A 16,321-nucleotide genomic window follows, 5' to 3' on the forward strand; every position below is an offset into this window, starting at 1 on the left:
AGCAGCTTCCTCTGGACTCCCTGATGTCCCTGCCTTTACTGCAGCTGTGCTCCTCACCTGCACTCACCCTCCTCCACCACACCTGGGAGGGAGCACAGAGACCAGGATTGACCCAGGACTTTCCTCCTGACAATTACTATTTTGAAGAATTAGACCAGCATTCTTGGCAGAATGTCTTAAAGCTAGATTTTTTTAAAAAAGGTTTCCACATTTTTATTTTTTTAAGATTAAAAAATGTCCAAGTGAGCTCTTAAGACTTTTCTTCACTATAGAAATGGAAACCTGGCCCCTGGCAAAAGATGGATGTGCACTGAAAAGTAAAAATTTCCTCCTCCCGTTTCTCTTTCTCCCTCCTCTGCTGACGGCTGTACATGCAAGTACTGCCTAGAAGATGGACGAGAGAGTCTGTTAGACACAGTAAATGTCCGTGTTCATAAAATCAGTAAAACTTGACCAAGAATGTAGTGAAAATAACGTAGGTGTTGGTGCTGTGTCAAATGCCATCTCCTAGCCTGAATGCTAAATGTTTGCACACCAAGGTCATAAGTAAAGGGGATGGGAGAGCTCTATGGATACGCTCACTGCTCGCTGCATCGTCGGGGCCAGGCAGACAGCTCTTACGAGCTCAGTGCTCACACCAGTGTCCTGTTGGAAAGTTACCACTTCACATCACACAGAAAGCACGGCTAGCTTCCCAAGCATTATTACTGGATTTGGATTTTTTTTTTCTTTTTTTCTTTTCTTTCTTTTTTTTTTTTCTTTTTCTTTTTTTCAGAGCTGGAAACCGAACCCAGGGCCTTGTGCTTGCTAGGCAAGCACTCTACCACTGAGCTAAATCCCCAACCTCTGGATTTGGATTTTTAAAAAATACTTGGATGAACATCTGTGGAGAGTTGATACTATTCTAACATCTATTTGAGACAGAGGGGTTTTTTTGTTGTTGTTTGTTTTTTTGTAGTATGCCTTGAATAATGAAAGACACCTATTTTAAGTTTATGAAATTTAAAATATACAAAACAAATGTTAGGCCTTTTGTTGTGCTATTTTCAGACACAGTGCTCTTAGATTTCTCCTTCTGTTTTAGCCCCTGAATTATACTTAGGTACAATCTATCAGAAGTGGCCTTTTTTGCTGCCTCTTACATGGTTGTCTCTCAGTTGTTGGACTTAAGATATATGCTACAGAACTCAGCTTTCTTTCCTTTAAGAAATTTGGAGAATTTCAAACAAAAGAGTAGGTGACCACTGTGACAGATCCTCAGCTACAAGCCTTCTTTCATCTTCAGGACGATGGCCAGTGCTCATGACTGTTTCTTTCTCCCATTATTTTAACTCCTGTGTTAATCCTAATTTCCACACCTATTGTATTTTGACAATTTCTAGAGCTTTCGAGAGTGCCTTGTTTTCTTAGCAGTCAGTGGTTGTATTAATGAACAACTGAGTCTTACCTTGGATTCATTGGTGAACCCTTCTTGTTCAGTTTGTTTCTTAATGTGGAGCATGTGTCCAGTTTTTAACAGTTCTTTTCATTATCTACCCAGGGATAGACTGTCAGAATCTCTGACTAATCTGGGAAATAACTTAAGTTGGGGTAGAGACTTGGAACTCACTGTTCTTGTACAGATTTTCCTTACTTCATTATAGACCTCACGTGTTTACCTTGTGCCTTATGTCATTTTGCCAGAGTTAAGCAAACTTAGAGTTGAAAAGTTATGCTTTCAGTGCTTTCCACTCCAGACAGCATCTCTTGTGTCCTACATGGGCCTCAAATTGACTATGTACATAACCCATACAGTTTTATATTAATATTCAACATGTCATCAACTTTAGTTTACAAAGACTTGAAAAATAATAAGATGGTTAAGCACCACCGTGGAGGTGAGTCTTGTAGGAACATTGTTTTACCTTAGATATTTCTGCTGCTTTTCTGGCTTCTAACTTACAAGACTTACTTTACTTCTGATTGGGCAAAACATCAGACAGTTATTTAGTCAATAAATTGATTGAGAATCTATATGCTAGGAAGTGTGATAACTTGACTTTTAAAAAAAGCAAACAAACCAGATGTATTTTCCATAATGAAGTTGTAGTTGTGGTCGATTGAGAAACAATGTATTTGGACCATAAGGAAAACTGCTGCTCTGCTGATACTTGAAGGACACAGCTCATATTGTGCATTGGATTTACAGTGACTTTTAAATTACTGCTGTGAGAAGCATGTGAGCATTCAAGGCTTGGGGTCCCACATTTCTGTGTATTTGTATGTGAAACCAGGCGTCCGAGACTCAGGACAGTGTTGCCCAAGAGACACTGAGTGAGAATGAGCTCATGAGTGTTTCTCTCCTGTAGTGAGATTCCAGGATGTTGACAAATAGGTGGATTTACGTGGATGAAACTGTAGCTGCTGTCTAAAGCTAGTAGGGAAATAACACCTCCAGCTTTTCTCTGAACTGAACATTTGCCCTTATCGTGAGTGCTGGGAAAATACTGAGGTTTGTGGTAGAAAGTGAAATCTCAGATGTGGGTGAAGTAGGTTACAGAACAGTTGAGAACTGTGTGACCTACCTCATCATACTGTGAATCCCGTCCTGTGGTGTTGGGAAGAAAGTGTACCTTAGGTGTTCTGTTCTCACATTAGTATAACCAGAAAGTAGGCTTTGATGACTCCTCTCCTTGTGTGAAATTATGGAATTTTAGTTCTTTTATTAGGAAGTTTCTTAAAGTTTTGGTTGCTGAAACATCAAAATGTTTCTTGTTTTCTGAACTTGTTCAAGGTTCGAGAATTAGAAGCTTTAAGATGGGGAAAAAGGCTTTGATTTCTCTAACTAATGTTTTCTGACTAGGTACTTCGTAACTCAGGAAGACCTCATTTATTCCCAGTAATATGTTTTACTAAACTCTCTCAGGTAACTTTAAAAAGACTGTGTGACTTAATACATAGTAGATGATGACTTGAACTAAGTTTTTATTGTTGTTAGTAGAAAACGTTAAGTGAGAGACCTCTCTTTGTCTCTAGTTATCAGAGACTTCTGCAGACCATTGCTGTACTTGAGGCTCAGCGTTCTCAAGCAGTGCAAGACCTGGAAAGTTTAGGCAAACACCAGAGAGAAGCACTAAAAAATCCTATTGGATTTGTGGAGAAACTTCAGAAGAAGGTACAAAAAGAATGTACTTTGGTATTTTTGAAGATTATGGCATATTTGGTAATTTAAGATAATTATGCTTTTAAGAAATGAGTTTATGCCTTAAGAATATTTAATTCCACAGCCTGAGTCAGGTTAGCCATGTTACTGAAGGCAGTGTTGTGTCGTTCTCCCCATGGAATGAGTGCACAGTGGAAACTGCCCAGACAGACAGAGCCAGGCTTTCGTTGGCTTCCTTTGTGTCTGTTCACCGCCCTCTCACCTCCGAGGTCTGCTGAGAGGATTTATTAACTATTAACTGCTTTTGTCTCGGGTGCACTTGCCACTACTGTGTAAAAAAGCAAATGTTTATAGGGACAACACAAAAATTTATTTTAAACATATTTAAGGTTATGATAACCAAGAGAAATTATGAATTTAATTTTGTAAAAAGCTTTGTTTTCTTAGTGTGAAACAGTTTTCTCTCTTCTTTTGAAACTTTAATGTTTAACAGCGAGCCATTTTAAGTACATCAAAGTAGGAGCCCCCATTTGATCAGTAAACAAACACAAGGACAATGTCTGGGGGAGGGCGTGTTGTTCTCTGGTACTGGGCTGGAACCAGGCCTTGTAGATAAGTAGTGCTTTGCTACCACTGAGCCTGGCTCAGTGCATTTGAAAGGCTGAGTGTCAGCACTTCTGTGTGCAAGGTAACTGAGAGATGTCATTTGGTTAATCAACACAGTGTTCTTTCCCTGATTTCAGAAAACACTGCACTTCATAATACATACAACATCTGTATATTGGCTTGTTAAAAACCGGCTTTCAGAGCTGTATTGTACCTTCCCTGTTAAAATAGGGTTCCCCTTGGAACAGTGTGGTGGTACAAATTTAGAATCCTCTCACTTGCCAGGAAGAACAGGAGTTGAAGGTCACCCTCACTTAGTAATTGATCAGATTTGAAGTCATCCTAGACTGTGAGAGACATGTTCAAGAGACAAGACAACGCAGCTCTAAATAGCAGAAACATAAACCCAACAGTGAATAAGTGGGGACCCAACTCTGTCTTTTTTATTATTAAACAGCTTGAACACAAAAATGTTCTTAAAGGGTTGGGGATTTAGCTCAGTGGTTAAGGCCCTGGGTTCGGTCCCCTGCTCCAAAAAAAAAGAAGTTCTTAAAATGGTAAGTTTTGGCAGGTTAAATTAAAACTGATAGAGAAATAAATAATACTGTATTAACTATAATCTTGTTTTATTTGTGTTCTGGTAAGCAAAAACCTGCTTTTAGGCATAGTTACTAGATTTATATGCAGTTAGCTATTTGCTTGGTTTTCTTTTGTAGGTTTAATTTAGAAATCTTTTAAATTCAGAGAGAAATGTGTTACACAAAGATAAACAGGTGTGTATTAAAATCACATACTCAGTGAAGATGCAAGAGTATGTTGCTTTTCTTCGGCCTAGATTTAATTTACCAGTTTTATTTTTAAGATGTCATAATTTGGAGCGAGGGATGTCACTGTGGTATAGCATTTGCATGTTTTGTACAAGGCCCCAAGTTTGATCCCCAGCACTGCAAGATAGAAACAGTTGTCATGATTATTATGTGGCAGGGGTGAGTAGGCCACAGCCTTGCGGCGAATGTCAAATCCTGTGTGTTTCATCATCTGTTGGATCCAGCACACTGGCCCTGCTTGTTCTCGGAGCTCACGGGTGTTGGCTGTGGTGTTTATGTGTAAATTGCTATGGATGCAGTAAGTACCTCTGTATAGTGCAGTGTCAATACGCCGTGTTAGCGCCCATGAGTAGTGCTTACAATGTGCCTATTGCATTGAATTTACCTGTTATCTCCTGAGCTAAGTGTACATTGTCACTCTGGTATTTTTATTTTGTTTTGTCTTTTTCTGCCCCAGGCTGATATAGGGCTTCCATATCCACAGAGAGTTGTGCAGTTGCCGGAGATCGTGTGGGACCAGTACACCAGTAGCCTTGGCAACTTTGAAAGGGAGTTTAAACATCGCAAAAGACACACTAGGAGAGTTAAGTTAGTTTTTGATAAAGGTAAGAACCTATGTGATAAGAGTTTAATGAGGAAAATGTCTTGCAGCATCCTGACTGAATAATCCGTGTATGATTTTATTTTTAGTAGGGTTGCCTGCTAGACCAAAAAGTCCTTTAGATCCTAAGAAGGATGGAGACTCCCTTTCATATTCCATGTTGCCTTTGAGTGATGGCCCAGAAGGTTCGCATCATCGTCCTCAGGTAAGCAGTACCTGACTACCTGAGTGCCATGACGTGGAGCGCTTTGCTGATTTGTGTTCTTAACAAACAGTGAGAACACGAACCTTCAAGTTAAGAGGAATCTGCTTCCACTTTCTGTTGTTTATGCCCCAGTTTTCAAGTTGCAGGCTCTTATAAGATGTAACTTGTGTTGGTCACATTTGGGTTTTAAGGAATTTAAACGGGCATTGTGGGTGCTGTTCCTAGTCCCTCTGTACTGCAGAGTGTCACCAGGATTTCCAGTGTGGCCTTTTCTCAGTTGGACTGTTTTCAATTTTGATCCCATATTTCCCGTTTCTAGAGAGGAGTTATAAGAATATGAGAAAAAAAATCAGTAAATAGGTGATGTGTATTTTAAAAAATATGCAAAGATATTTTGAAAATTCTAAGACATGTCTTGTGTGCTCTTTGACTATACCCTTGATATTTTCCATTTATCTAAAACCTTTTTTATATGCAGATGATCAGAGGTCGTCTGTGTGATGACAGCAAACCTGAGACCTTCAACCAGCTGTGGACTGTTGAAGAGCAGGTGACACGTGCACACTTGTTAGCGTCTTTGGGTTAGAAGGAGGTGTAGACTGTTATAGTAGACTTAGCACTACCAGGCAAGCGTTAACTATTGTGTTTAATTCTTTAAATTACAAGCTCAAAATATTTAGATGTACTTGTATACACCTTTTTGCATATTTTATGAATTTTGGATTTTGAAGACATACAAACAGAATTCTTAAAGAAAAAGAAGCTGGGTTTGAGAAGGAGGCTAGATGTGGGTGGATACTCTTAAAAGCAGCTGTGAGAAAGCAAAGCTGCAGGACAAGCAAGGCTGTTTCCAGTTGCATTTCAATTTCTGCTGTGGGGGCTGAGAAGTTAAACTGCGTTAGGGTCACCTGTGCTGGAGTCTGGTTCCCTTCAGTGGGATTGAGGGTGTATAAAAAGGCTCGGGGAAGCTTCATTTTATGTATAGATGGTTGTCTGTCTTAAGGTTTTAATATTCACTCAGGTGCCTGGATGACAGATCACACAAAAGAGGAAGAGTCCCTTATTCTAAATCCAGTGAATTTGCATGTTTTCTGTTAAAGCTGAAGGGAGCCATATTCCAGCAAGAAAGGATAGTTGAGAAGCTGTGCTTACTGAGATGGATACAGCCCCAGTACACCTTCCTGGCTTTTGTGCTGCTTTGTCATGGAGGTGACTGGAAGAGCCTCTATACGGGTGTCTCCTCTAATCTCACTCTGTGCCCGTGGCATCTTACGTTCCTAAGTGGACTGTTTTCTACCTGAGAATCTCTACTAATGTGATATGACGTCCAGATTGGAAAGCACCTGCTGTGCTCTGAGTGAACCGTGAATGTATCTAGTCAGAACTCCAGGATCTTAAATGGAATCCTTTATTCCCTTAAAATTTGGTTTTGGGTTTGGTACAGAAAAAACTTGAACAGCTACTCCTGAAGTACCCTCCTGAAGAAGTAGAATCTCGGCGGTGGCAGAAGATTGCTGATGAACTGGGCAACCGGACAGCCAAACAGGTGATGGGGATTGCTGCAGACTGAGTGGCAGATGGTTTCCGGTGGGCAGTTCTGCAGCCACACCAGCACAACTGATAACCATTGCTAGCTTTGGTGTACGGTAGTTTTAAATTGATTAGTACTGCTATTTTTGATAAGAAAGCAGAAAGTTGATAGCAGAAATAGCATAAATAACACTTCTTTGTGTCAATGTAAAACATTTAATATATGTATGTGTATGTATACATATGTATGTACCTTTGTGTGTGTGTGTGTGTGTGTGTGTGTGTGTATGTATGCTCATGCATGCATTGGACCTTGCATCTCCTGAGTGCTTAGTGAATGTGCTGACAGTCCTCTTTGTTAGACTGTGCTGTTGGATTTTGAGGCATCTCATTAATACCATCCCTGATTGTCTTTCTGAGAATGGACACTGTAGTGTCCTTCATCATGCCCGTCTATCTGTGTCACTGACAGAGAGGGCCGCTGTAGTGTCCTTCATCAGCCCGTCTATCTGTGTCACTGACAGAGAGGGCCGCATATGTGCTCCTCAGTGCTCACCAGTGGAATGATTGTTTAGCTTTGGAATCAAAAAAACTTATTACTTGAATTGGTTTTGTCTAGGTTTTTACTTATAAATGTCTTTGATGACAATTTAAAAGTTTACTTCTTGATTTAGTTGTTAGCACTTAAAACTTCTCAAATATCACATTATTTCATTATGTTGAAAGAGCTGTCATGTTTCTTTAGGTTGCCAGTCGTGTACAGAAGTATTTCATAAAGCTAACTAAAGCCGGCATACCAGTTCCAGGCAGAACACCTAACTTATATATATACTCCAGGAAGGTAAGGAGTATAGACAGGAGCAAACCTCAGGGAGGATCTCTGGGTTCGGAACTGCTGTGTGGGTGTGTGTCAATGAAGTGCGCTCCTCTTCATTTTGACATTTCGCTGTGTAGAGTATAAATGCAGACTAAGACTCCATTGTTGCTGCTTAGAAGAATACACTGAGTTTTAAGAGTTCTTCATTGAGGGGTTGGGGATTTGGCTCAGTGGTAGAGCGCTTGCCTAGCGAGTGCTAGGCCCTGGGTTCGGTCCCCAGCTCCAAAAAAAAAAAAAAAAAAGAGTTCTTCATTGTTTTCTTGGGAGTAATTATGAATGAGTACTACTCCAAGCCTTTTTATACTATGATTCTGTGTTGGGAATGTCTTAGTGATGTTAGCCTTCAAATGTAGGCCTGATTTCTCTGTGCTCTGTTGCGCAGACTGGAAATGTTACTGAGATGTTGAGCCCTCAGTGCAGTTGTAAGTAGTGTTCTCTCCCTGCCACTTCACAGTGAGAATACTGACAGGTGGCTGTTATGTCAGAAGCACACAGTGTTCTCAAACCTTTTTAATAGAAAGGCACAGTAGGCCATAATAACATACGTAAATTGTAAACTACTAAGCTGAGAACCATTGATTTTAGAGACAGAATCTCACTGTGTAGTTGGCCTAGAACTCGCTGTGTGGGTCAGGATTTGTGGTGGTCCTCCTGCCTCTGCTGGGAAGCAAGTACTAGGATTGTGGCTGAGTGCTAGTGTGCTGCTGGTTTCATAACTAGTGCCAGGCAGCCTTTTGCCCCCTCCCCCATTGCTTCAAAGTTCTAGGGAGGAAATGAGGGCCTTTAGCATTCAAGGTAAAGGGTCCACAGGAAGTCACCAACATGATAAGTCCTTATGACATCTCCTTCCTTACACCACTTTCAAATGTTACTCGGTAATGCTAGTTTATAGAATTCTACATTAAGAAGATTGTTTAAATAGTTCACGTCTTAGAATTTTTTTTAAAGATTTATTTTATTGTTTGAATTATGTCTATGTGGGCATGTGTATGTGAGTGGTGGTTCAACAGAGGCCTGTGGCATTGATTTTGGTTTTCTGTTTTGTTTGTTTTTTTTCTCCAGTTTTTCAAGACAGGTTTTTTTCTGTGTGGCTTTCCTGGAACTCATTCTATACACCAGGCTATCCTCACACTCTCTTGTGCAGGGATTAAAGGTGTGGACCACCACTGCCTGGTGTTTTAAGTTTGTGTTTTATGTACCAATGAACTATAGAGACTTTACAGCCTTGGATTACAGGAACCTCGTACACAGGCTCGTGACAGTTCAGCCTGTCAGCTTACACCTGTCATGGTTCTTACTTCATCCTCATCTTCAGGGCCCCTCCCTCTTCTCCTTTCTCTCTTCCCTCTTTTTTCTGTGCTGTGGTTCGAACCCAGGACTTAATTGATGCTGAGCAAATGTTTGGCTATTGAGCTATATCCTCAACCCCTTAATAATTTTTCTAAATTAATTGTATTAATGTGTTGTTTTACACCTTGCATTATTACAACCAAGAGTTAATAAAGACCAAAAAGGAATAGTACTAGCAAAGTCTAAATTTGGTCCATTGTGTGTGTAGTCTCTTGTAAGTTAGTAGACATTGTGGCTGTTAAGGTCTAGAATACCACACTCATAATGGCTCTGGGCCATGGTGAGATCTGTCCAGTGGTTCTGTTCGTGTCCGTGGTATGTACTGGCATGAGTGGTATCTGCATTAGCCGCTGGTATGAGAGCTGTGCCACCACATAGCTCTAATCCACTTCTACCACTGCCTCACTATGAAGCTCCCCTCCTCCTGCCCATGCTTGTCTGTCTCCCAGTGAACGGTGATGGCTGCTTTGCTTTGGAGGAATGTCACAAGGATGAAGTGATAATGCCATAAAGCACGTGGTCGCTCAGTGCTAGGTGATTGTTTTATAGACTCAGATAGTGTGGAAACCTCTCTCTCTCTCTCTCTCTCTCTCTCTCTCTCTCTCTCTCTCTCTCTCTGAGTAGTTATTTGACTGGCTTCAATCATTTTATCTTCTTTGATTTTCTGTGTAAGTTGATCATAAGAGTCTGTGCAGCCAGCATTGAGTACTGTAACTGGTAGGGTGTGTATGGTTTTGATTCTATTAATGATTTCTCACTCTCTCACTAAAACAATTGTTTTCTCCTGTAGTCCTCAACGAGCAGGCGACAGCACCCCCTTAATAAGCACCTCTTTAAACCCTCCACTTTCATGACTTCACATGAGCCACCAGTGTACATGGATGAAGATGATGAGCGGTCCTGTCCCCATAGCCACATGAGCACTGCTGTCGAGGAGGCCTCAGTAAGTTACTCCCTGTTTTATACAGCTGACTGTACAATAGGAAATAAATGATTTTCTGATTATCCCTGCTGACATGTCGTCCCCTTTAAGAGTTAATATGCTTTTAGTTTTTTTTTTTGTTTGTTTGTTTGTTTGGTTTTTTTTTTGAAGATTCAGCATAGGTGTAAGAAGAGTAGCCCAGTGAACCTGTATTCTGTCTCTGAGCTTCTGTAATTGTCACTGGGCAGTATTTGGTTTACACATCATCCCACCCAGGTCCACTTCAGCTTAATTTGGAGGGAGTTCCAGACACTAAATTGAGGTTTCTGAGAAGGTAACTTTTCCTGTAGTGGAATATTTGCTTGCCCCAGTAGGATGTGTGTACACGTACTCGCTCAGGGCCCTGTACATGCTAATAAGCACTCTACCAGCTAAGCTCTACTCACAAACTTGGCTATTTATTACTTGTTTGTTTGGATCCAAAGAAAGGCAGTAAAGGGGGGGGGAGTGTTAAAACCCTCCTTTCCTTTTTTTTCCCCATGCTGGGTTTGTCCACAGAGTTGCCACAGTGTGGGTTGTATGGACTGAGTCCTTTGTGTCATTAACTTGTTCTTCTGCTCTCAGTTTTCTGTAAAGTGGTTGATTGCTTGCTTGAAGAATATACACTCATACTCTGATTGCATAGAATCAAAGCAGGAGATTTAATGATAGTTAGCAAGGAAAGATACTTCTTTCTTTTAGATAACTATGTAGTGAGTGTAAAGTTGTTTCCCTTTAAATTTTCCTCTGGAAATGCTCATACCTCATCTTTAAAGTACAGCTTCTGTGTGTGGTTTTGTACTTTGTGATTGTTAGAATGATTCATTTGAAGAAATATTTACCTAAACATGTAACGGGCTGTGCTAGGAGTTTGATAAGGAGTTCTTCTAAATCCTTATCAAAATTAGGCTTCTTTATTGATCACATAAATTAGTATTTGTTAAAGTCCTTCAAAGGAATAAAAGGAGCCTTCATAGAGATTTAAGAGGTACTTAGTTTAGATAGGAAGTTTAAGAGGAAGACCGGAGAAAAGTGTCAGTGAAGATGGTATTTAAAGACTGATTAAAAAGTAGCCATGTGAGTCACAGCTAAGGTCACTTCCATTGATTCTTGAGTGCCTCCCTTATGCCAGGTCTCTGTCTTGTCCTAGAGACCACCCCATCCTCCTCCCCATGCTCCCTTTCTCCAGTTCCCTCCTTTATTTGCTGCTTATATAACCATTGTATTCCTCCTTCTAAGTGAGATTCAAGCTTCTTCGCTTGGGCTTTTCTTCTTGTTTAGCTTCTGTGGGTCTGTGGAATATAGCATGGTACCTGTACTTTATGGCTAACATCCACTTATAAGTGAGTACATACCATGCATGTCCTTTTCAGTCTGGGTTACCTCACTCAGGATGATATTCTCAAGTTCCATCCATTTGCCTGCAAAACTCATGACGTCTTTGTTTTTAATAGTTGAATAGTATCCCACTGTGTAGATGCACCACCTTTTCTTCATCCATTCTTCAGTTGAGGAACATCTAGGTTGTTTCCAGCTTCTGGCTATTGTAGACTCTTGGGGCTCTCAGTCTGAACTATCAACCAAAGAACATACACAGGCCAGACCCAGACCTCCTCGCACATATGTGGAAGATGTACAGCTCAGTCTTCACATGGGTCCCAAATGGCAGGGGTGGGGGCTATCCCACAGTTGTTTCCTGTCTGTGGGATATGTTCTTCTAGCTGGGCTGACTTGTCTGGCCTCATTGGGAGAGGAAGCGCCTAGCTCCACTGAGTCTTGAGGGACCAGGATATGGGGATACCCAGGGAGGCCTCCACCTGCTCAGAGAAGATTGTCGGGGACGAGTAACTGGGAGGGGAGCAGTGAGGAGGATGTTAAGTGAATAAGTAAAAAAATTTAATTTAATTTAAAAAATTAGTCATGTGAACGGGTGGCAGAACATTTAAAACAAGCACTCAGTGGTAGCCCTGGATTCAATTCCCACTAAAACATTTTTTTTAAAAGTTGACCAAATAATGTAATAGATTAAATTAGATTTAACTTTTTGTTGGTATCATTTATATTTAAACACTACTAATGCAAATCGTATTGATTACTGTTTTGGGAGGCAGTCAGTCCCTCTGTAGCCTAGGAATGTCTTGAAATTGATAATCCTTCTACCTCAGCATCCTTAGAGAGCTAGAATTAAAAGCATGTATCACCATGCCTTTCTGATCCACATAGCTATTTAAAATGTGTATTTATGAGTCTTTTGATAACATATGTAGGTTTCTCTCTCCAGAGATGCAGCTGCTAAAAAAATTCAGTGTGCATAATTTACTCCTTGGTTTGAAAAATCTGTGTTCCACCTTAGTCGTATTTGAAAGTTGTCTCTTTTAGGTAACATTTGAGATAGTATAACTCAGCTTTTGAGTATACAGTTGAGTATGTTACTAAGTCATTTCTGTTACAGTGCAGTCTCAGATATTCTCCACTCCACTACCTGAAACTCTCTGGACAGCATTCTTCCAGCTCCTTGTACCCACATCCTCCGTGCTGTCTGGACAAATTTGACAAAGGAAAGAAAGCATCAGTAGGATCTCTCTGTGTCTATAGAGTCACCCATCTGTACTAAAAATGTGGAGACTTAATAATAGTTACAGAACTTTGAAATGGAAGAAAGATGGGAGTGGAGTGTAAAACTGAAGAAGCGTTTATCTAGTTGAAGATCTTGAACCTGACATTTAGTACTAGTTGACAGACTTGTGTCATAACAGAGTTAGTTAGTTAGATAATGCAAGATATTTATGTCTTGGGCTGCTGGGTGTATCATGAAAATAAGGGCTCACGTCATCAACTAATTAATTAATTTCACTAATGACCTGAAGCAGTTGTTTCAACTTCTGTAAGCATCCATTTCCTTAATGTGAAAAGAAGCATAGTAGTAAATGACACCTAACCTGACCGTGGATGAGATGAGATCTTACCTTATCCAGGGTTGAGGATTCATAGAACTTGGGCATTGGATTGATGGGAAACCATGCAATCAGTCATTAAGGAACAAAGGATCCTGGGTAGCAGGGCAAGATTGGGCAAATAGAAAATCTAGATAGGGATTGGGTGCCTCAGTGGGCTTTTTAGGCTTGAGGAGAGATGGGGAGCGAGCAGCATCTGAGAGGCTGACGTGCTGTTTTGGAGCAGACATCACTACCTGAAGGCAAGGTCAAGGGGGTAGCTCAAGAATGGGGACCAGAGAAAGATTGGAACTGAGAGCAGATAGACCACAGACAGACAATCGGACACTATGAGAGTCTTAGCATTGCCAGCATAGCGAATGGTCTTCTCAGTAATATGAGCACACAGATATTGCAGGTCACTTTTGGAAGGAAATTGCTGGTAAATTGTAGAGTTGGGAATTAGTACTGAATTTTACATCTTGTAGTCAGTGTTCTATGAACCTCTTGAAGTATTTATATAGTGCACAGTGCTTTCTAAATAGCCAGAATGATTGAATGGAAGTGGGTGACTTGAGTGAAAAGTGTGCGTTTTAATCAGTTATTACAAATGCAGAGTATAAAGCATGGACAGAGACTTGTTTAAAAACCACCATGTTACAGAGGCAGATGTGAAAGCTGAATAGGAAGAGGTCGGATACGAGGCTTCTGAAGCAGCCCTGCTGACCATAGGCTTTGACACTGTGTGGCAGGTGGAGTCATTCCATACCCTTATACCATGAGGCAGTGTAGCTCACCTGAGCCTTAGAACAGTAATGAAAGTCATGTAAAATTGGAGGGTGGGCCAGAAAGATGGGTCAGTTTGTAAAGTGCTTACTGCATGGCACAAGGACCTAGATTTGGCTCCTCAGCACCCATTTGAAAACGTGGGCACGACATACGTGGGCAAGCCCAGTGCTGGGGGGCAGAGATGGAGGAGCAGTGGTGCCATCAGCCAGCTGCTCTAGCTGAACTGGTGAGCAAACACAGAACACACCAAAGTGCCGGCATTCGTTTTCTGAGTCTTAAAAGTAATAAATGTCAGCAGAAGTATCATCAGGACTGTTTTTCTCACAATTAGTCTTTTTTTTTTCCAGAGCTGAGGACCGAAGCACTACAATTTTTAATTATCAAACTAACACTTTTATATTTGGTTCTTTTTAACAGGATGAAGAAAGCATTCCTGTCATTTATAGGAGTTTACCTGAATATAAAGAACTATTACAGTTTAAAAAGTTAAAAAAGCAGAAACTTCAACAAATGCAAGCAGAAAGTGGGTTTGTGCAACATGTGGGCTTTAAGGTAAGCAAGTGACTCTCGTTTAGTTTTTGAAAGGATGAGAAAGAGGTTCTCTAAGTGGCTGCTGGATTATTCAACTCTGAAATCTCTAAGCACTCAGGGTATTCTAAGTGTTCTTTATACATAACATGCAAAGGTGTGCCCATGGTTGTGACACAGTCTGGTGTTCTTTGTGGAGAAGAGCATGATCAGTTGTTGATCCTGTGAGTTTGAGGCCAGCCAGGGATATGTAGTGAGACTCTGTCTTAAGATTAAATTAAAATCCTAGAGATTAAACAGCTAAGGTAGCTGAGCAGTAATTGAGTACAACCTGAAAATGCAAATGTGAGGTAGGAAAGGCCCAGAGAGACTGGAGACCTTGTCGAGGAGTTAGACAGTCCTGAGAGGTCGGGGAGCAATGCAAGACCTTAGACTAGAGAGCAGCAGTGTGGCGTTTGTGTTTCAGGAACATGAGTTTGCTGACTTCTAGGAAAGCACCAGATTCACACTCTTAATTGGTCACTGTTACTGAATTTTCAAAAGCAGCTTTTTCATCTATTTTAATGTAATTAGAAATACATAAGTGGAGTGAGTGGGGCTGGAGATGATTCTGGCTCTGCTGTGGGGCCTGGATTAGAAGAAGGTGAGAAAGAGACAGGTGCCATCTTGGAGATTCCTCTTAGGATATTGCGCCATTGTCGTTGTGGTCTTTATGAGGGCTGTGCTTAGTTAATTAGGTTGGAGAAAGTCACAGTAAGACCATAATGTGATGTTGCTCTTTTCATGTGATAAAACTTGCTGGTCATTGGAGTAACCCTTTCCTCTTTACCCTTCAGTGACCTCCTCCATCTTAAGGAACTTTCCTAATTGGCATCTAGCTTTTTTGGGGAGGAAACTGAGTCTTCTCCTAACTGGGATGTAGATGTCAGCCATGACTTAATAGGTAGTGTGTTGTCAGAGAATCTAGGAATGACATTTCCTTTGTGCCCTATAAGGTCACTGTTCTGTTGCTGTGAAGAGACATCATATGAAAACTCTCAGAAACAGTTAATTGGGGGCCTGCTTGTGTGATGGAAAGCAAGCTGACAACCTGATCTGCAGGCAGTGGGCAGACGAGATGAGGGCACTCAAAGCCCACTCCAGCGACACACCTCCTGATCCTTCCAAAATAGTTGTACCAATCAGAGACCAAGCATTCAAATATATGAGCCTGTAAGGGCTGTCCTCATCCAAATCACAGTTCTTCCGTTTCCACAATCCTCCACTAAGGCAGTCTGCAGTGCACTACCCTGTGGAGAACAAGCTGTGTTTGCCTCCTTGTCATTGTAGGCTTCGTTCTTTGGGGACATTCTGATGACTCTCCATAGAGGAGTCTGACACTGAGTGTCAGCCAGTGACACTGTCTATTCCTGGGGCAGCTCTGGCTCTGGTGTGACTCAAGTGTTCACAGTCACTCACTGGTTTCAAGTGAATGTTTAGTAGTGGCAAAATAACTTTGAGGTGTTTGACTTACAAACTTCTGGGATAGATAGAGTCTCATCTAGCAGTAGTATATGAGCTTGAGTGGATGGATAGAGTCTCATCTAGCAGTAGTCTGAGCTTGAGTGGACGGACCTTTATCTGCTCCCCTGGGAATTCTGTCTGACTTAAGCCAGTGTGTTATCACAGCTTGGAGGAAGGGTCTGTCTTTGTCCTATCATGTGCTTCCTGGGAGAGAAGAAGCACGGCCACGACCTCTCTGAGTCTCTGTGTCTGTTGCAGTGTGATAACTGCGGTGTAGAACCTATCCAAGGTGTCCGGTGGCACTGCCAGGATTGTCCTCCAGAAATGTCTTTGGATTTCTGTGACTCTTGTTCAGACTGGTAAGTATTTATTTGGGGACAATAACCTCAAGCAGGAAACTTTATTTCCAAACTTCTTTAGAGTGTAACTACATGTTTATGCATTAGATTTAATTCTAAGCAATTAAAAT

The 16,321-nt window shown here is 41.1% G+C and overlaps 1 protein-coding gene across 12 annotated transcripts in view; it reads left to right on the top strand.

Annotated features, from left to right (window-relative positions):
* Positions 1-16,321, top strand: part of Zzz3 (zinc finger, ZZ-type containing 3) — a 65,808-nt gene that overhangs the window by 45,904 nt on the left and 3,583 nt on the right. For 5 of the 12 annotated variants that reach the window (XM_087625140.1, XM_087625157.1, XM_087625141.1 and 2 more), the window contains 9 exon segments: positions 3,016-3,154; positions 5,033-5,180; positions 5,266-5,381; positions 5,860-5,931; positions 6,826-6,927; positions 7,657-7,752; positions 9,929-10,081; positions 14,239-14,373; positions 16,111-16,211. In XM_087625140.1, coding sequence (XP_087481266.1) covers positions 3,016-3,154; positions 5,033-5,180; positions 5,266-5,381; positions 5,860-5,931; positions 6,826-6,927; positions 7,657-7,752; positions 9,929-10,081; positions 14,239-14,373; positions 16,111-16,211 — 1,062 coding nt within the window. 12 annotated transcript variants of the gene reach the window in all.

Source organism: Rattus norvegicus, chromosome 2 (assembly GCF_021556685.1).
Source record: "Rattus norvegicus strain SHRSP/BbbUtx chromosome 2, alternate assembly SHRSP_T2T, whole genome shotgun sequence".
NCBI lineage: Eukaryota > Metazoa > Chordata > Mammalia > Rodentia > Muridae > Rattus > Rattus norvegicus.